This window comes from Nannobrachium achirus (assembly GCF_963921795.1).
Source record: "Nannobrachium achirus genome assembly, chromosome: 13".
In the NCBI taxonomy this organism is placed as follows: domain Eukaryota; kingdom Metazoa; phylum Chordata; class Actinopteri; order Myctophiformes; family Myctophidae; genus Nannobrachium; species Nannobrachium achirus.
The window spans coordinates 41,048,347-41,070,229 of record NC_137833.1 but is presented as its reverse complement, the minus strand read 5'-3'; the positions used below and the strand labels follow the sequence as shown (position 1 = coordinate 41,070,229).

Sequence of the window (21,883 nt, the reverse complement as noted above, 5' to 3'; positions counted from 1 at the left end):
AGCAGAGTAGTGTTCATATTGCAAGTTAGGGACCCCCAAAATTACTTTTTTCCTATCGATTACTCACCTCACGGAGACTTGAATTCATGGAGATGTTTTGTTTTTGTCGCATTCGTAAGACAATAATTTAGTTAAAATAAATGTACGCCCATAGAATCAATGGGGGTAAACGGTGCAAAGGCAATAATCAATGTTGAACATAATAGTTCTCCTCTAATAAAGAGAGATCCATGCAGATATTTGATCTCTGTTTGAGTGCAGGTTATGATACTGACTGAGCAGAGGAGGAAGCACGCACATCTCCAAAATATTTACAGGTGCTGGACCAAAAATAAGCACCATGAACAGAAGAGGAAGTCTGCACACTGTTTGTGAGCTCCAGCGACAACTTTAAACCTGAGGAAGACCCACTAGGGTTGAAACGTTATCTTAAATAAAGTTGTCGCTGGAGCTCACAAACAGTGTGCGGACTTCCTCTTCTGTTCATGGTATGATACTGACTGACCATGATCTATCTATGCATAAAGCAACGTTTCTATACAAACAGGGGTCATCGCCTTGCTGGCTTGTGGACATTTTGGTCAAAATTCTATTATTGCCATGGACATGCAAATGAGCATACAACATTACCAGAAAGGCAGAAACACATAAAGAGCTAGCCCCGAATGACCATTACAGGTCTGTAACTCTGAGTGTACAAATGAAAAACAAAATGCTGAATTTGCAGACACGGACAAGTCTTGCCACGGACACATTTGTCCGTGTACGGATACATTGATGACCCCTGGGTACGAATCAAGTAATCTGTAGGAGGCGTTGCAATATACAGGCAGAATGATGACGGCAATGATATTAGTAAATATGCATTTATTTCATGTACACTGATCACACAGAAGACAATTATCAGGGCCAGTGAAATTCCATCTCACTATTATAAGTGAGAAATATATGCTTATTGGCCATCCAGTGATTTGACCCTTTTTCGGGTCAAATCACTGGCTTTGGATTAGTTATGGTGGATGCAAAATAAAAAATAAAGTTCTTACAGGTATTATGATTTATACAGAACTAAGTACAAAATAACAGGAATAACCTTTTCAACTTTTTAAAGGAACTTTCAGTCATGCTGTGAGGTTTCTCCAACTGAGTTTCTAAGCGCAGTAGAATTACATTTTTGAACAGTGGCCTGGAACTTAAGTCTGTATGTGTGTGGATACCGATAGTGGTTAGCTTGCATTAACACAGGCAAAAAGTGAGTGATCAGAAATAATTTCAATATGTATATGCATTCATAAGTGAGTGTTCTTCTTTAACAGGCCAAGAAGGCCATGCCACCCCTCCGATACGAACCCTGCAAGAGAGAAAAAGAACACAGAGCCCCTAAATGACAATGAGTTAAAAGATAAAAATATCTTCCGTCTGTGTGGCCTCCAAATGTTCTAACATAACATTATACTCTGTATTTAAACACACACACACACACACAAGGAGATTGGTTTCTCTACTATAGCACATTATTTGTAAAAAGTATTTTTGTGCGTTAGAGCAGTGGTTGGCAAACGTTATAGCTCGAGACCCAAAAGTGAAATTTGACATTTTTCGGGGGGAAATAGATGATCTACAACAGCGGTTCTCAAACTGTGGATCCCGACCAAAGTGGAGTCACGGGCAGGTGACAGTGGAGTCGCACATTGGCTTGGTTTTATCAAGAAACAACAAAAGAAAAAACGTGCAGTCGTCGCCTCCAACCATAGAGTTAAAGCGACCAACAGGACGGCAAGTCGGCGACTTGACTATACACTCCGCCTCCAACACCGAAGGAGGAGAAGCAGAGAAACACAACAAGACACTGCAGAGGAATTATGTTCAATGTGAGCTGGTGGCTTAAAACAGCCATTGTGGGTGTTTTTGTTACTAGCGAGGTAAATACATGGAGTCCATGGGTCCATTTGGTTCCATCTATCCAGCCCCGCGGCTTGCAGAGCTAAATTACGGATCGCGAACGAACATTAAGCGAGAGTGGAGATCATTCTCACACAGACAGACAACCAGACAGATACCAACAGTTGTTGTGTCACAGACTCACAAATGAGCCAAAAACATAATAATGGGGTAGTGACTTGTGAGATAAAAAAATACTGCAATATAGAAATACAAGTAAAAGTCTGGAATTCAAAATGTACTTTGTGAGCTTTGTAGGTCGGCTATTTTCAAATGGCCGAAATGTATAATAATAATAAAAATCGACAAAGTAACTATTGTATATTTCCAAACAGTAGCCAAGGGGGAAATACCGGGTCCGACAGCGTTTTGCAACGCCCATTCAAATGGACAAAAAAAATAAGTATTGCAAATAGCCTCTGAGATGTTGTGGAGAAGTAAAAGTATGGAAAATGTTAAATACTGAAAAAAGTAAAAAATACCTCAAAATTGTACATAGATAGATGTACCTAGAATAGTCCAACCTAGAACATACCGTGTGTCTGTAGTTATATCTTCTGATAGCCTCTCTAATGTGATATGTCTGGATGGCTCCACTAGGTGGCTCCACTGTAGCAGGACAGCTCTGAAAAACACAAACAGTATTACTTACTGTACTTTAAGTGCTGTGCTAGTCATGGTCAGAGCCAGGTATCAGTGTTGCCAGATTGAATGAGAGAAACAAGCAGGGGTGAGATGACGGTGGAGCGGTGCTCCACTACCTTTGAAGGTGCACGCACACCCGCACATGCACCCTGCCGATCGATGCTGAGTGTCACAGCTTGCATTAACAGCAATGACCAACCTGGTTGATGCATATGAATATGGTCCATCCATTGTGTGAACTGCCAAGTATCCTAGTAGGTGTGAGAAATTCAGTCTAAACTTCGAAGCAGTCTAAAGAGTGGCTGATGGATTCATGAAATATTTAAATTACAGAGGTGGCTGCGAGGTAAATGCATAATTATGACAACACTAAAGTTTCCCCATTATGCAAGTAAATATAGAATACAATTTGACATGCAGTTGGCTACATTGTGGGTTAATAAAATAGGCATAAATATTAAGAGGTTAATTCAATCTGCGATCGCGTTCACGTGCGTGACCGCTCCACTAAATCCACAGCACACACAACAAACAAGCAACAAGCTATGAAAACAAGCCCAACAAGCAACAAGCTATGAAAACAAGCCCAAAAGAAGCAACAAGCCCCAAATAATGCCAGTGTATATCTGCTTTCATCAATCATGAGGTAATATTTTACATCTCCAATATGCCTCTGTCTGCAGTTCTTTGATATATGTGTGTGTGTGTGTGTGTGTGTGTGTGTGTGTGTGTGTGTGTGTGTGTGTGTGTGTGTGTGTGTGTGTGTGTGTGTGTGTGTGTGAGTGAGTGAGTGAGTGAGTGAGTGAGTGAGTGAGTGAAAGAGAGAGAGGTGTGATTTGAGAATGTACGGGAGCAATTGGCAAACCCCGCACCTGGAGAGCCTCTGGAGTCCAAAACCACTCCTGAACGTTTCCAGCATTAAACTGTACCGTTTGGTTATGTTTCTAGATGCCAACGTTCTACTATTTTGACATTCATGTGTCAGACACATACACACACACACCTTCTTGCGTTTCCTTTGTCTGGCTCTGCCATCCAGGCTTCCGTTACCCTGGAGAAGGGGTTTAGAAGAGTGGGAGGAGCCTGGAGTGGAGGGGGGAGTGGCCTCAGGTGAGTCTGGGTCTTTCTTTTCCTGACACAGGGAGAGAAACAGTGGCTGTTGACATGACATGCAGATTTGCGCTGACCACGGACAGGTCCATATTTGGGCTGTTATCAGCCTGCCCATCGTTGCAGGGTTATAGACCCTATTCACGGCCCGCCCACGCACGCGAACTCAGCAAATTTCTCAGCAACTTCCTGGTGCTGAGGTCAGCTTTGATGGGTAAAGTAACACAGAAATTGCTAGCCAACAAATCATTATTTCGAACGGTAAAGTAAATTATGACGCTTTGTGCCTTTTACTATCTTGTGTTCTTGATCATGCTAGCCGTATTTCATACATATTCGGAAATTGCATTACATTTGTGATTTCTGTGTTAACTCTATGGGCTTTTAGTAGCGTTTTCCCCTTCAACCGTGACGTCAGCACCAGGAAGTTGCATTGCATAACGTGAATTAACGTGAACAGCTGCTGCGACAGTCTATATACGGGCATACAGGTACAAAGACAGGCACGCTTCAGCCAGTTGAAAGTAGAGAGGCTCGTCTGTGCACACAGGGAGAACTTACATCAGAGAGAATAATACCTGGACACTTCAGGAGAGAAGTAAATAAAATATACTCGAGCACTACCCAAATAAAATATACTGGAGCACTCGACTATAATAATATTAAGACATTATATTTCTATTGCACTTTACATTTGAAACAAACCTCAAGTGACTGGTCTGCACATCCTTTATTTTGCAGGGGTGACTGATGTTTCTGACTTCCTCAGAGTCAAATATACAGTATATTAGCATATCTGTGTGCCCTCGCCACAGACACCACCACTCACCACAACAACTTGAACTTTACGTAGTAGAAGACGTATGAGAGGGTGCGACTGTGCATGTACCTCAGTGTGTGTACTGTAGTGGATATAGCTGGCAGAGATCACGTGGCTGATAGGATTGGTCTTTGACGTCATTTCCTGCTTCACCAACAGAGACAGATCTACAATCTGTATAGCAAGAAAGACACAAAGAAAAGTAATCAAGCCATGTCGTTAAGTGAATGTTTATGGATCTAGTGACATGGGTAACAAAGAGGATTTTGCTCTTGAGTAAAAATTTCACTCTTGAAATCGCATGCAGGGCAAACTATAAACGAAAAATTTGAAATAAAAATTCTGAGGCCGATTAGGAGCACAAAGTATGTTTCGGAACAATCCAAATATTGCGAGACTGTCCACTGTTTCCTGTCTGGCAACCAGATCTTGCGATACTTCCGAGACAGAAACGGTATCTCCCGCTGTTTACATCAATAAATCGTTCATAAATAGTGTTTGTTCATGAGCTGGTCTAGCCGGTTTCCATTCACTGCCAAGTATTTCATCGCACTTCCGGTGCGAGTTTTGGCACCTACGGTGAGCGTCATGCAGACCTGCCAACCCTGGGAAATTTTTTTGAGTACTCATGCGCGGGCACGAAGTGCCCGCGCGGCGCCCGCAGCGCCCGCGCGGCGCCGAATTTTTGTTGTTTTCCCGCACAAAACAGTGTATATTTTGGGGGGTTCCATGCACCTTTTTGGGTGGGACCTTTACAGTTATGTTAACAAAATTTCACACCAGAAATGTAGCACATTGCATGTCTTGACTTACACTAATAGGAGGAGGCAAGATGTTAGAACAACCTTTTAAATAAAAATGCCATTTGGTCTGGAGAAAAAGTAGGCTAGTATTACCAGGCAATACAGTAATGTTGCTTTGGCAATATTGTTGACAAATCTTTAATAAAATATACTAACTGCACTTGCTCAGAGTTAGTTAACAATTAGCCCAATAGACTAGCAAAACAGTCTCACCAGTGACTTAATGAATGAACATACATCAACATAATCATGTTATTCAAATAGCAAAATAGCTTTACATTGTCAGGTAGGCTATTTACCTTTAAATATTTACCTGTGTCTTTGTTAAACATTGTTAATTGAGCAGCCTAAATAAAACCACCTTTCTGTGCATGATTTGCATGAAGTTGAAAGTATTCAACTCATGTAGGTTTCTAGTGCATTCATTAATTGATATATAGGCCTACATTGTGTATAGATCAAATACCGTCTAGTCTGTATATTCATTCATAGAGGATACAGGCTACTCATTGTTAACAAACCATTAATGTCTTCATATATTCACAGGTGATAAATAACTTGTTCACCTTTAAAGCTATACTGTGTAAGATTCTCAACTAGTGGTCAGTAGCCATATAGCAAACCGCGGTCGCGTTCGCGTCTTTCGCCCGTTTTTCGTACCTTCACACCCCCGCGTCTGCCTCCACAACGCCGAGAGCTATCTTTAGAGGGGTCCCTGGTTCCTGTGCGTTCAGGCATTCCGGAGAAACGGACTATTTCACCCTGCCTGGTAGGCGAGAATTACCTTTTGAGTAAAGAGACACACGGGCGACTACAAATATGGCGACCCCACTTCAAGATGCGCTGCATTGGCCGGTAGTGTACCATGTGTGCATGATCGGCGATGTGATTGGGCAACGTATACACAACGTATACAGATGATGCAGATTACGTAATCATGGCGCGAAATTCTCCCCCCCTCACGGCTCATAGAAAACATATAAAGAGAAGGCTTCAGAAGCTGAAAATAACGGAGTGGGTGTTCTAAAACTTTAGCGATTTAACAGTTAGGACAATTTTAAGATTTGTTTTATAAAAAAAGTTACATAGTAAAACTTTAATGTTTTTGACAATACACATAGTCCCCCTATTAAATTCCTCCATTCATACTCATTTAGAGATAGTGGAACAGGGAGCCCAGTATTTTATTTTCATTCGTTTGGATCTTTACTCTAAAGCCTAATCATGGTCAATGTATGCTACAGTTCATTGTACCTGGTCACAAGTTTTGACATTTCCCGACTTCGCTCACGTGCAACACCGTCGTATGACGAAGTATAACACAGGCTTCATACACAACAAGCTGTCGCGGGGGCGACCGCAGTTTAATAGTATAATATTATTGATTCACTTGATTAAAACCCTAACCGCGTCGCGGAGAGGAGCGACAACACCATAACAACCATTTCATTCTCACCATCGTGGCTGCTGACATGTGAATTCACCTTAGCTGAGTGTTATCTTAATATATTACCTGTTAGTCAGACTACTCGTTGCACGGCAGCATTGTAGGGGCGACACCGATGAATCGCACAACACGGCCATTCTCCGTTTATCTTCTTTATAAATTAATCGTATTAATATCGCCGTTGTACAAACCGGGCGGCGATAGCTATGAGATGAGATGAGTAGCTTCTTATTATAACTCTATGATGAGTACTACTGTAGCGTAAGTGTACATGCTGCACCGCGCTGAAAACCAAAACAAACGCATGGCATCCGGTTCAATTCTTCTTCTGCCGAAAAAAACGAGCATATCTTCTGTTCTAGTGCTCCCCAGCGCCATGCGCCCCATTCACACACCTTTCAAGTGGTGCCTGGGAGGAACTACACGGCAGGTTGCAAAAATCTTTGCCTCGTTTGCTGCTGCAGAATGTGTTGTTATACCACGCCGCGGGCCGCGCCCATTCCCCGAAATTGCGTAGCAATGAGGGGAAATATCGTACCTGCGTACAGAGCCTTAAAATGCGTGCTTAGTACGCAAAATGCGTACGGGTTGGCAGGTCTGCGTCATGGCCGGTCAATGGCGCATCCCCGGCGTCACGTGTTTCCCTTCCTCCTAAACTTTCCTTGCACAACACCAGGAACTTGAGGCCAACGTTACCTGGGCAACCGTCTCATAGGCCAGATATGACAGGATCTCCATGGCGATGCTGTTGGGTTTCACCTCCAGACTACTGCAGTCCAACCAGTCCCGGAACTTGGATGCCTTTTTAGCTAAACCCAAACACACACGCGCGCACACACACACACACACACACACACACACACACACACACACACACACACACACACACACACACACACACACACACACACACACACACACACACACACACACACACACACACACACACACACACACACACACAGTTGACAATGTGACCGGCAAAATGATAGAACAAGATAAAAACAACAGATGGCCTAAGGCCTAATATAATGTTCTCAGCAGTCTTACCGAAGCTGAGCTGTCGGCTCTCACAGAACTCTGAGTAATGATTCTGATCCATGTTGCGAGTATGACGCTCGATGCGCTGAAAACACAAATGTATCATAATAGTCAGAGGATATTAACAAAAAGTTAGAAATTCAAAATCCCCAGGGGAATTTTTGACAGCTGTTGAAAGGTGGGGTCCCATTCACTTACTTACTATATACACCATACAGGAAATAAATACCCCCCAAAAAAGCTTTAAGTAGCATGTTAAGTGGTCAAACTAGGGGTTTTTCATGATTCTGAATCCATTGCAAGCATTTGTTTTGTACGAAAAACATTCCTTGGGCTAAAAACGGACCCACAACGTTTTGTGATATGAAGATCTATTTGATAATCACTATGAATTCACAATATTAAACCCTGACCTCCAGTCGCTCCTGTTTGATAGGATCCACGTCCTGTCTCTCAGCCAACGACAGCAGCTCTCCGGTGTGATCCATCCACACCAGGAAGTCCTGAGCCAAGCGCTGCCTCCGCTGGTTATTCCCAGCGACAGCACTCCCCCACCTGTCTACAAGACACACATGGGTTTGAGACGTTTAAAGACATAATCGGTATCAAGAAACCTACTGGAGCACACAGACATTCTAGGCATTCTTTTAGCAGGTAAGACAAGTAAGCTGCTGTAGGTGCCACTGCCACCAGTTAACGTATACCTTCTCTTCGTTGTGCAGTGTCTCTGCAGAGAACGCCTAAAATGTACTACATTTCACATTCTATTGTAGAACCCACTGTTTCCAGAACAGTGAGTCGGGACTCGGGACCCATTTTTTGGGTTGTGGGATCATTTTATGGGTCGCAAGCAAATACCCCCTTTTTCCCGTTTGGATGGTCGTGCCTGGACAAGGATTATTTTCCGATTCTAGGACACCTGCGGAGGCCTTTTGAATGCTCCCATGAAAAATGCTCTGAATCCTGACAATCAAATGAGTTTTTAAAAACAATTCCAACATTTTTCAAAAGGATTGCAAAATAAATAAAATAAACACAAATATTTTTTTATTGGTGAGAGAAGTGGTGAAAATAGCAAATCCACAAGTTTTGGTCTGCTATTTTCACTAGTTTGGGTACCAAGCAAACTTCTAATTTCTCTTTTGTGTCTTGAGTTAAAACGTTTGGGAACCACTGTATTATAGTATGACATCTACAGTATATTATACACATTATAGCACATGGCATCTACAGTATAGTACTATTTCAGTATCAGGCTAGTCCTTCCCTTTTGCTTTTTTCATTTCAGAGGCTCTTATACAACAAACTAAATCAGATAAAACATGAATTTACCTTGATGAATGTGATAACATTCTGCAATCAGCTAAATAATTTTAAAAGCTAAATGGACTCTTTTCACCTGACGTTTTCAGGCCGGGTAGGACTTAAAATGTACACTAATTAGTCGGGCCGGCCCAGTTAAGGCCCAGTAGGGCCGGGCCTTAATTTTCAGGCCTGTTGAGAACTAGAACTGATATCACTCAATACAGTTTCAGCACAAACATGGGGACAAAATTCATCCGACTGCTACAATACAGTATGCCACCAAAATGTGGAATGCCCTTCCAACAAACATCAAAAAGAGTAACTCCTTACCCTCCTTTCAAATGGCCATGAAAGAGCACCTAGAGTTGAATTAAGCAATGACTGTCTTTTCCTTTCGTACATTTATGTTCATTGCTTCTAGCGTTAATGATGTGAATTGAATACCCAGGACCACAATGGAAACTGTTTACAAACTGTTAATAAAGTATTCAATCAATAAAAAAAAAAAAGAATGTGCGTGTACCTGTGTCTTGTGTCTCGTCTTCATCCATGCTTTTGAGGAGTTTAGATTTATAATCTCTAAACTGTATATATTTTAATAACCTGGATACTTTCCTCTGGCAGCAAAACAGACAGAAAATGAAAAAGAAAGGGGACAATGAAGCAAAGAAAAAAGAAAGACAGAAGGAAATGGAGGAATAACCATTAGGTGCTTTTCAAGTTACTCAGACACTGTATAGTATACAGTATAATAAATGAATGCAAGGAGAAAAAAAAAAACATGTATAATACCATCTCAATAAATACAGTGGGAAGAAATATTAACATCAAACGCACAGTAAATAAAACATGTTCATGCCGATTTATACCTGGTGGTTATGCATTGTGATGTGCACCAAGAATAGCAGATCTACATGGTTACAACACGCCACGCAGCGGCATACTGTGAGCTTGTAGATCTGCAATTTTCAGGCGTGCAACTTTGAAAACTTTAGTTACTAGTTACTTTGTAGATGTGGATTATTATTACAAAACATACATTAACCACTTCAGCTCTACATACAATGTATTATCCTCTATCTGGCGATCTTCATGGTGTGTGAATGTGTATCTATCGACTTACCTTGTCTCTCCTCATCAGAAAGAGGATGTCCTCAGCTGAAATGACCCTTGACCCTCGTAAGACCGCCCCCTCGCACGCCTGCTGAAGCTAATCAACAAAAGCATGCATACAACAGCAATTAGATAATCTACATAATATCGTCCCAGACGGTCAGTGGAAACCTCATGTCCAAAACTGTTACTTTTCAGGATTATAAAGTAGTATGATAAAGTAGGGCATTCAGTTACGAGAGAAAAACAAACAAAAAAACAACACTGACCATAGGTCAGTTGGTGTGTCATTTCTAGAGATAATGTTCAGAGTACTGAACATGGACGAGAAGAGAGAGCATGTGTCTCTGGGCCATACTCCACACATCAGATTCTTATACTGTCCATTCGTACCAAGAGTTCCCGGCAACCCTGACCTGGTTCTGGTCCTGGAAGAACTTCCTGGCCTTGCTTTAAATGGATCCCTGGCTAATAAGCCAAATATGTGTTAATACATTAATTATAATTGCCCTCTATAATTAGGCCTACATATATTTTGTAGAACACCTTAAATATTTTATTCATTTAAAAAATAGAAGATTCTCAAATAGCTGATCTACACAGCCACAAACGCATCTCAACATGTTGTGAGCTTGTAGATCTGCCATTTCTGAATTTCTATAGATAAATATTGTCATTTTTTCTTAATAACATGCCCAAAATAGGGACACCAGTTTGAAAGTGGCTAAAAACTAGAACACGTCGGCTTTATAATTGTGTCTGAGAGTGCAACATCATTGTAGTCCAACAAACAGCTTTCTGTCCGGTGTGTGTTCCTGGTAAGTGATCATTAATTTGGAAAATAGACTAAACTGTTGCCCGGTACCACAATATGTTTGAGGTATCCACATACAGTATTAACAGACAACTGCAAGCCAATCAGAAAAGGAGTCTTCTCCATGGCTATAGAAAAGTATAGTAGGGAACGAGCTCAAGTGTGTAAAAGTGGATTACCATTGTGATGAGTTGTGTGTGTACAATGTCCTCTACCAGAGCTGCGGTCTCGGGCAGTGGCCTGCGAGCGTCTCCCAGAGCAAACCTAACACACAGGCCAAGTTGGAAGCAGAGTTACAGAGGAATACTCAACACAAAGACCATGAAATACAACCGACGATGACTTCAAGTCATCGTCTATGACGTATACCATATACCATATGACGTATACCATACAGTATATATTTATGGATTGTAAACTTTTAATAGTAACTCCATGCCAAATTAATCAATTAATCTTATTTTATTTAAGAAAACAGTGCAAATACCTTCTGCAATCCTAATGGAGATTGGAGAACCATGGCATGTCACATACAGTGCACAAACACAGCAAGTATTGGCTAGAAATTGATTAGAAAGTACTTGATGTGCTTGAAGATACCTCACATCAAAGCCGTGTCATCTCACAGCCAAACCAATGTAGGCACGAATGACAAATAAAAACATTGTCTAAATATGCCTATACCTCACAGTAAACTACACCCAGAACTCACATATACACACACACGTCCATACACATATACAAACACAGAAGAGAGAAACATCCTACACACCACTCATGCCACAATTAGGCCTGGCCACAATTTGCATACAGGCATACCACTTCCACGATACCAGACGAGTAACGTAAAGCCACATCCTGAATGACTGTCCTTTGCCCATTCCTTCTCTTTTCCCTTCTTTCTTTCTACCTCCATCCTTCCCTCCCTCTGCCCCCTTCCTTTGAGCTGTGGTTGGCTGGCTAAAGGCTTTCAGTCCCAGGGACTGGGATAGAATTGTGCTGCTGGGGGTTGTGGGCAGGTTGGCTTCAGGTTTGGAGGTTGGCTTAAGTCAGACAATTGGTTTTAAGGTTTAGACAGGTGTAGGTTTTGGGGTTTAGTTGGTCATCGGGTTGTCTGACCACCAACACCACATCTCTACTCCACAGGCCGAGCCCACACACACACACACACCACACTCGGTGAGTACCCCAAAACACACACACACACACACACACACACACACACACTTTTTGACATTCTTACAGGTGAGCTGTCAGAGCATAAATGGAATTTCCACAATTTAGAGCGCAATAAGGAGAAGTAAAAAAAAAAAAAGATCAGATCTGTTTAAACAAAGCAAGACAAAAAGTATGAATGCAATTATGTACTGTAGCAGGACATCAAGATATGCTTTTTACTTTATTAATTTCAGGGACAGTGAATATTAATGAACATTACAGTCAATACACATAACATGATTTCATGTAAATAAGCCGGATTTAGCAAGAAGTTAGAATATATAATAAAAAAAATCCTGGTGTTTTAGTGGGTGTCTAATCTGCATCTGTCAAAGCATTATTATTATAATTAAACTTTTTTATTTGAACACAAAACTTAGTATTGTAGGGGATTCAAGAACATTTTAAAATGTACTATAGTTGCAATTCAGTTGTAATTCAAAATGATTAAAATATTTTTCAAAAACTTTCAAGATTTTTCAAAAATATTAAAAAATAGCAGATGTACAAGCTCGCAGCGCGGCACAAAGGCAGCGCTAAAATCTAAAATGAGATGAATTTTAGAACATTTGCTCTGTCCATTCCATTGTCTATTCGGATTCATTTTGTAAATTGATCTGGTTTCAATGTACATATTATTTATTGATATTATAATGTTTAGACTGATGATAGGTTCTAGGTTTAATCCTAGTTTACTGAGGCACTACACTATCTCTTTATGCATTTGATGTTTGTGTGTTTACCTTGCTTACTACTGTAAGTCGCTCTGGATGAAGAGCGTCTGCTAAATGCCTATATTGTAAATGGTAAATTGTCTTCCCTTACTCTCGGCTGCAACTGTATTGATTCCTTTCTTATTCAAAAAATAATAATCAAACAAATTGATTAATCTGATTAATCAAAGCCTTGTTGTGACTTTGACATACAATGGTGTCGTGCACAAACCTCACACAACCTGTCACTGCAAGGCTGAGAGCTTCACAATCATTCTTTATTGCAAATGTTATTAGAAATAATAACAATATGTATAAATGTTATGTCTATGTAAACACAGAATATATCATTTTAATGATTAATGTGAGTGTATGATCATGATGCACTGTGCTAACTGTCTCTATTATTTCAGTGGAACAGGTTGCCATGGCTTCAAACAGCCTATTTGGAAGTACCAGCCCAATGCTGTATTGGGGTCAGTCTTTCTATTTATTGTCTGTCTGTGTCACTGTCTCTCTCTCGTACTAGGTCAGTGGTTCTCAACCTTTTCAGCAGTGTTGATTTCGTCGACTAAAACTATGACGAAAAATGTTTGTCGACTGCGTTTTTTTCACTGACTAAAACTAAATAAAAACTAAGCTGTGAGTGTGGTGACTAAAACTAAGACTAAATATATTGACAATTTCGTCAACAAAATAAAAACTAGACTAAATCGTTAGGGAGGGACTAGTGGAGAAGAGAGTCATTTTATGTTTGGTTGCTCTCAGGTGTTGCGTGCTGAAAATAGCAGATCTACAAGCTCACAACGCGTTGCACTGCGACGCGCTGTGAGCTTGTAGATCGGCTATTTTCAGCACACAACCAAGTGTAAAATCAGTCATTGCAATGCCATCAAGGCCTGCCAAAATACATTTTAGTTGACTAAATCAACTGTAGATTTAGTCGCCATTAAAATCTTATGATATTTAGTTGACTCAAATTTGACTAAAACTAAAACTTTTCAGGTGACTAAACTATGACTAAAACCAAATCAAAATTTGCTGTCAAAAACAACACTGCTTTTCAGGCCGTGACCCCCCAAAATAATCCTATTTGAACCCCCCAACTTGACAAGCACTTGGAATGTAGGAGTTGAGGCATTACATTTAGTTTGACTCTTGAATTTGGCCTGTTTTGATTCCATAATGGTCTCTCTCTCTCTTTTTTTGAGCCAGAGGCATTAAAAAAAGGTCTTCATCTGGAGACAAATTGTGTATTTTGTAAATTCAACAAAATAAAAACTGAGCTATGATGTCTAAAACAAATATATTGACAATTTTGTAAAAAACGAAATATATATATATATATATATATATATACTATATATATATACTATATATATATATATATATATATATATATATATATATATATATATATACTATATTATATATTTTTTCCTTTGTGGCAATCAATGTGGCATTGGTCCAAAGGTTCATTAGTCCGAATTTGTTAAGAATACTATGCCTAACCCTAACCTTAGTAACCCTAACTAAATTCGGACTAATGAACCTTCGGACTAATGAACCTTCGGACTTATGGGCAGTCCCCAAAAAGAAACATTAATAGTGGAATTAGACGATCAACAAGCTCAAAAATGTGTCATATTGTGACGCTTTTTGAGTTTGTATACGGACATATACAAACATTATTAACATGGAAATGACCATGACGATTATGACAAAATAATAATTGCAATTAGGTGATCATGTAATAATTGTGTGTGCGTTGTAGTGTGTCTCACATCATGCTCTGTAGCTCTGGGATGAAGCTGGCCCTTGGAGCGGGTCTGTCTTTAGAGTTGGAGGGAGCAGAGCTGGCCATGGGACTGCTGCTCAGAACCACTTCACCCTGCACACACATTACATTCAAGCTTTATTCCAGACACACAGGGGGGTCCGTATATAGAGCAGTGGTTCTCAACCTTTTCAGGACCACAAAATAATCATATATTTAACTGAGGATCCCCCCACCCCACCCCACCCCACACACCCTGACGAGCACTAAGAGTTGAGACATTGCATTTTGTATAACATGGTTCTATTGTGAAAATAGCAGATGATCGTCTATTTTCACAATTTCTGTCTCTAATATTTGATATTTGGCCAATGTTTAAGTTAATAAATAGTCCTTAAATTGTCACTTTAGAAATGTGCTGTACACTTGTTGGTTTGTTTACTGTTGAGTGAGAAGTGTTGAGACACAGTCTTGTAAATTAAGTAATGCAGATGTTTAACAATAATTTAACTCGAGGGTAGGTTTCATTTTACACTCAAGAGTTAAAGATCTATAAGGGTCCATTTGGTTACCAACTGTCCCATCATTTAGCTGGGGACCACCTGGAACCCCCTCAAGGACCACTGGTTGAAAACCACTGATTTAGGTCAATTCTTTTAGCTCAAAATGTCTGTCTGCACCTCATTTCTGTCTAACCAAGTCTTAAAATCAATCATAGCGGCTGCAAGCCGGGTGGTAAACATAGGGCAAAGTTATTTACAGTAATGGATTTAGAATAACAACATAGCAGAACAGAGTGGTGCAAAATCAACACAGCTTATGAACACCTGACTTCTTCTGTGTCTGTCTCTCTCTCTCACACACACACACACACACACACACACACACACACACACACAGGTGGCTGTGACCACTAACTTCCCCTCCGGCAGTAAAATCTGAATGATAATACAGACCAGTTCCCTCCTATTCAAACATTGCGGTCATAAACAACACACACACACACACACACACACACACACACACACACACACACACACACACACACACACACACACACACACATAGACGGCGATGAGAGACAACAGACAGGACACACAGAGAGGAACATGGGGACACAGACATGAAGGAAAGACTCACAGATCTATGAAGACGTTCAGCTGCAACCACTTGCAACTTTTTTCCTCTGTTTGTTTGTTGTTTGTTTGTTCCGTTTGTTCGGTCTGTTCGTAACGCGCTTTGATGACGTAGCTCCTGCCACCGAGCCGACGCACGCACTCTGGTCATTGTAGTTTTTCTTCGCTCTCGGATACAAACGTTTTAGGTCAGAATGCCAATGGATTCGAGGTTCAGGAGAATGTTATCTTAAAAGTGTGTGTGTGTGTGTGTGTGTGTGTGTGTGTGTGTGTGTGTGTGTGTGTGTGTGTGTGTGTGTGTGTGTGTGTGTGTGTGTGTCACTGTGTGTGTGTGTGTGTGTGTGTGTGTGTGTGTGTGTGTGTGTGTGTGTGTGTGTGTCACTGTGTGTGTGTGTGTGTGTGTGTGTGTGTGTGTGTGTAATAATATACATTATTAATCATTATAGTTTTATATAAATAATTTAAATAATATATATAATGTATATTATGTATATAAAAGCATATATAAAATATTATATATATAGCCCAGAGAGAGAGAGATCTATATCTGTTTTTGATGACTTGATCATCACGCAGACTCTGTTTTGTGTGCAATAAACAACACAGGGAGGTCATCCCTCTATTTCTTCCTTTAGATCCCCTGGTGAAACGAAGGCTCACACCACCACCACCACCACCACCACCACCCAGCACTCATCCACCAGAGTGCCAGGACGTGAGGCCCCTCCAGGGGCCCCTCACTCAGCCACAGCCCCACCAAAGGAGCACAGTCACTCCACTCCCAGGCCTGGTCCACACCGACAGTCCTAACTTCCTCTGCAGCAGCCTGCCTCAACACTGGAGATGCAACAAGACCCTGCCTAGAACCTTCACTGTTAGTATTTCATTACTTTTAAAGAGGTGGTGCCAATGTGCCATAGTTTTGTACTATTTTATATTTTGTATGTGTCTATGGAGTTAACATCTTCTTAAAATAAATGCGAGAAGTCTCTGTAAGCGTGCGTGCGTACGTGTAACCGTTCGTCCCACCGGCTTCAGAATTGGCACATGCGTTCCCTGCCGCGGTGTGGATCAGTGCCCGGCAGACAGATACAGATATGGTTCCCACTGCAAGAGGCTATGCCTGTAGGAATTAATGAACCCATCTATTTGCCTGTCTATCTCTTCTCCCCTCTTCCTCTCTCTCTCTCTCTCTCTCTCTCTCTCTCTCTCTCTCTCTCTCTCTCTCTCTCTCTCTCTCTCTCTCTCTCTCTCTCTCTCTCTCTCTCCCTCCCTCCCTCCAGGTGGTTGCTCTCAGCGATGACGTCCCAGACGGCGTGGGCGTCATAGTGATGGCTGGCAACGATGACAACAGCAGCGCCGAACTACGCAACGCCACCGCCATCATGAAGCAAGGCCACGCCCACTTCAATGACCTCCGCTTCATAGGACGCAGCGGGAGAGGTTAGTTAGACCAGTGGTTCTCAACCTGTGGGTTGGGATCCCCAGGGGGGTGACGAGGAGGTCCTCGTCACCCCAAAATTATTTTGGGAGGTCCCCAGATGATTAACTTAATGTGTAACATTGTTTTCTCTCTCAACAGTAAACAAACTAACATAAAGTTTGAGTGTATAGAGGGTATCTGCACATTTCTAAAGTGACAATCTAAGGACTTTTTAATACCTCTGAAATGTCAAATTAAACATTGGCCAAATTGTCAAATATTGGAGGCAGAAATAGTGAAAATAGCAGATCTACATGCTCACAACGTGAGGCGTTGTGAGCATGTAGATCTGCTATTTTCACAATAGAACCGTGTTATGCAAAATATAATGCCTCAACTCTTAGTGCTCGTCAGGGTGGGGGGTCCTCAGTTAAAATATGATTAGTTTGGGGGTCGCAGCCTGAAAAGTTTGAGAACCACTGAGTTAGATCAGTGCGGTTCTCAACTTGTGGGCCCGGACCCCCACTTGTTATTCTTTTTTTTTCAAAAAAAGAAAATAAAAAGCTCAATTCTGCATCAAAAGTAATCAACAAACTATACTATAAAAACTGATCAAACATTGGCCACAGTGTCAAATTATATAAAGAGGGAAAGGTTTACAAATCTACAAGATATTTGGCTATTTTCGCAATTTTTGGAACTGAGTCAAACTAAATGTAATGCCTAAACTACAAATCCAGGTTCTTATGTGGGGGGTCCCTATTTCAAATATGATTGTTTTGTGGGGGTAACACGGCCTAAATGGGCTGTGAGAACCACTGAGTTAGACCAGTCCAGAAGGTAGATTTTGCGTGTGTCACATTGCTCATTGATGGTGTGTATGGTATGTATTATTCCTGCAGGGAAGAGTTTCAACATGTCAATCAACGTGCTGACCCAGCCCCCTCAGATCGCTACTCTGCAGAGAGCCATCAAAATCACTGTGGACGGACCCCGCCTGCCAAGACGTTAGTATGCTGTGTGTGTGTGTGTGTGTGTGTGTGTGTGTGTGTGTGTGTGTGTGTGTGTGTGTGTGTGTGTGTGTGTGTGCGTGTGTGTGTGTGTGTGCGTGTGGAGGCCTGTTTACTGTTGCTGTGGTTTGTCAGGGCAAATGAAAGCTTGCACGCACGCACGCACGCACGCACGCACGCACACACACACACACACACACACACACACACACACACACACACACACACACACACACACATAATCTGACAAGACAACAGTATAGTAATAACTAGCTTTGGAAATTGGAATGAGATTCAGTTAAAATCAAGCAACAAATGTTACCAAGGATCTGCTATCAATTAAATTAATGCTTGCCTCCACCTCTCTCTCTCTCTCTCTCTCTCTCTATCTCTCTCTCTCTCTCTCTCTCTCTCTCTCTGTTAGGGCAGAGACAAAAGGAGATGAAGTCAGGAACATGCAGGTCTTCCAGCAGCGTCAGCAGTCAAGCATCCTCTGGTATTGTCTGGGAGAGACGTTATCTTTTAGACCAGTGTTTCTCATACTTTCAGATTTCAAGGTCTCCCCTTAACTCTTGAGTGTACAAATGGAACCAAATTTGGTTCCGTTTGTACACTGCCAGAGTTACATACTTGTATGGGTCAATTTAGACCCCCTAAAGGAACCCAGGAGTCCCTGGAATCCACTTTGAGAAGCACTGTTTTAGACACTGATGGCACAAAACTAATGGAAAACATCCAATTGAAATTGTCTTGTCAAAACTGTTGTTTTTCCAGGAAATGGAAAGAAAATTCACCCACTGTTATACACCTGTAAACCTGTGTTGTGACAATAAAAGTTGATTGTGATTCTCTCCCGCTCTGTCTCTCTCCAGACTGCAGGCCTCTCTCCTCCTCTCTTTGGGCCCATCATGAGACATCGTTTCGGGGCCAGGTTACGTCTCTGACGTCACCCTTCGCTCCAACGCCCAGACTGCACCACATATCGTCCAGCATGCCCTACTCCACCCCCACGCCGCCGTACCCCCACCACTACATGCCCCCACATCCTCCTCCTCCTCCTCCCAACCCTCTCAACCACAGTGGTCTGTTCCAGCCGGGCAGCTTCTACTACGGGTCAAACCAACACATCCACACCACAGGGGAGCAACGCAACGTCTCGGCTCCGCTGATCAGTCACGTTGAAGGGGTGTGTCTTTCTGCCAGAGGGGAGGAGCCTGTCTGGAGGCCCTATTGAGGCCCGATGTCAGTGTATTGATCGATTATTCACTTTCACACTTTTATTTAAATTATTCTACTTCTGTTGTGTGTTTTTTATTTTTTTATATTTAATTGCCTTTATTCTATTATAATAAAAATGGTTGCTCTGCCTAGATTTCTCTACATTTTCCAATGTTTGCCTGTGTTTATACCTCTCTACTATTTCAAAAAGCTGGACTCAATTGTGTCATCCTTTATTTGGAATAACAAGGCTGTAAGGATATCTAAAAACCACTTGTGTAAGCTCAAGGCAGAGGGGGGCTTCGGTCTTCCACACTTCAAACTGTACTATTGGGCAGCCAATTTGAACGCGCTCTCCTACTGGCGCAGTCATCCGACAGCCGATCTCTTAAATACCCCAGCCTGGCTGCAGACTGAGATGGCCTCCGTCAGGCCTACCTCTCTTACTGCACTGCTCAACAATCCTCCCAAGCGTAAACTACCATCATACATTACGAACCCAGTTATTATCAATTCTTTGAAAATTTGGAACCAAATTCAGTCTTTTCTTAAACTGCCCAAAGTCTACTTGGATAGTCCAATCTGTCGGAACCACGCCTTCCCTGCAGCCTTGTCAGACCGTGTGTTTTCCATTTGGAAGGATAAAAATATTGTCACTATTTTAGACCTGTATTCCGAGGGTATCCTCATGTCATTTCAACAACTGCAAAGGGCTCATAATTTACCGTCAGCTCACCACTTTAGATTTCTCCAGATCAGAGCATACCTTCGGACTCATATACCCCACTTTGAACAGTTAACAAGACATAACACATTAGACAGTATTCTTCTGCATACACCTGGCATTAAGGGCTCGGTCTCCTTCTTTTACGACATCCTCCATGCTTCTGTGCCAACATCCAGTGATAAATCTAGGATCGACTGGGAGAAGGATTTGAGCATTCCAATTCCAGAGGATGTATGGGAGTCAATCCTGAGCAATATACACTCCAGCTCCATAAACGCTAGACACACTTTGGTTCAATTCAAAGTAGTCCACAGACTACACTACTCAAAGTCAAGGTTACACGCCATATACCCTAATACCTCTCCCTTGTGTGATAAATGTAAACTTGAGACAGGCACACTTGCCCATCAGTTCTGGTTCTGCCCAAAACTGAATTCCTACTGGTCCCTCATTTTTGATTACCTATCAAAAGCCCTTAAAAAAACCATTGACCCTGATCCACTATTGGCTATGTTTGGACATGTTACCTTCAATCCTTCTATTAAATCATCCGAAGGCCGAGCGATCTCCCTTTGCACATTGTTGGCTAAACGTCTAATTTTACAACAATGGAAATCTGAATCTAGCCCTTCATTCAAGCAATGGCTCAGAGACCTGGGCAACGTGCTCCATATGGAGAGAATTCGGTACTCAATTATTAAGAAGGACGATCTCTTTTTGAAAATATGGCAGCCTCTGCTGGATAGGTGGTCAGTCTCCTGTGACAGAGCCCGTGACCGGGGTGTCCCCTCAAATGCCTGAGAACAGTCTGGGTTTTATTTCCCTGAATCCCGCTTATATTATTAGCTAAGGTTTTCTTTCCTGGATGCTGTCAACAACTACTTTTACTTTTATTGTTCTCTCTTTGGCTGATTTTTTTGTCTTTTTGTTTTGGTCTGTCTTTGTCTTTTTGTCTGTTTTTTCTTGTGTTTCCTATGTAAAAGGGGAAACTGACTTTTTGACCTGTGTTGTACTTTGCTACTTACCCCCAATAAAAACTATATTAAAATTTATTCTATTATAAAGAATGTATAGTGTATTGTCTAAAAATAATGATGGGAGTAATTCTAATCAACATTATTCGTATGCTAGGGTTTTATAGTATAGCAGATTATTAGTTGGTTAATAAAGTTTTTTCTAAGAAATAAACTTGATTCACAGGACTGAAGAACAGGACTCAGCGGTGTCTCACGTGGATCAAGTCCGCTTGAGACGGTGAGCCTCTGTCGTCTCCACCTTAACTGAGGTGCTTTTTTGATACACACGGACTGAAAGACCTGCAAAAAAGGGACTCCCGTTCATAGAGCCTATAAATTATGAGCGGTGCTAACCGCTCCTACATCTGGCTTTGTCTGTTTGTTCGTTTGTCCCGCATCTGTTCCGTACCGTATGTCCTGCCAAATCCCACATTGGCCAAGCTTCGTGGGATGCTTAATGAAATGAACCCATAAATAGCACAGCTCACTTCACCCAGACTTTTTCCAACTGAAATGCCACTTGATTGTTGTGTGCATGAAAAATGTAGATTACCGTAGTTCAGAAAGAATAATATTATTTCAAATGTAAAATAAACCAAAGATGTC

The 21,883-nt window shown here is 41.5% G+C and overlaps 2 protein-coding genes across 2 annotated transcripts; one reads left to right on the top strand and one right to left on the bottom strand.

Moving 5' to 3' along the window:
- Positions 1–917: 917 nt before the first annotated feature.
- supt3h (SPT3 homolog, SAGA and STAGA complex component) lies at positions 918–15,961 on the bottom strand. The gene is made up of 12 exons (XM_080740520.1): positions 15,888–15,961; positions 14,755–14,861; positions 11,219–11,303; positions 10,236–10,322; positions 9,636–9,729; positions 8,221–8,366; positions 7,817–7,892; positions 7,463–7,575; positions 4,586–4,690; positions 3,590–3,718; positions 2,477–2,566; positions 918–1,351 (listed from the first exon to the last, which is right to left on the bottom strand). Exons 2-12 carry the CDS (start codon positions 14,832–14,834, stop codon positions 1,310–1,312), a joined length of 1,047 nt encoding a protein of 348 aa, XP_080596646.1. The 5' UTR covers positions 14,835–14,861; positions 15,888–15,961; the 3' UTR covers positions 918–1,309.
- On the top strand, positions 15,822–19,550 carry LOC308297310 (runt-related transcription factor 3-like; the record flags this gene model as incomplete). Its single annotated transcript, XM_080740723.1, has 6 exons — positions 15,822–15,909; positions 16,519–16,757; positions 17,167–17,326; positions 18,209–18,313; positions 18,741–18,812; positions 19,189–19,550. 6 exons carry the CDS (start codon positions 15,822–15,824, stop codon positions 19,548–19,550), a joined length of 1,026 nt encoding a protein of 341 aa, XP_080596849.1.
- Positions 19,551–21,883: the final 2,333 nt, after the last annotated feature.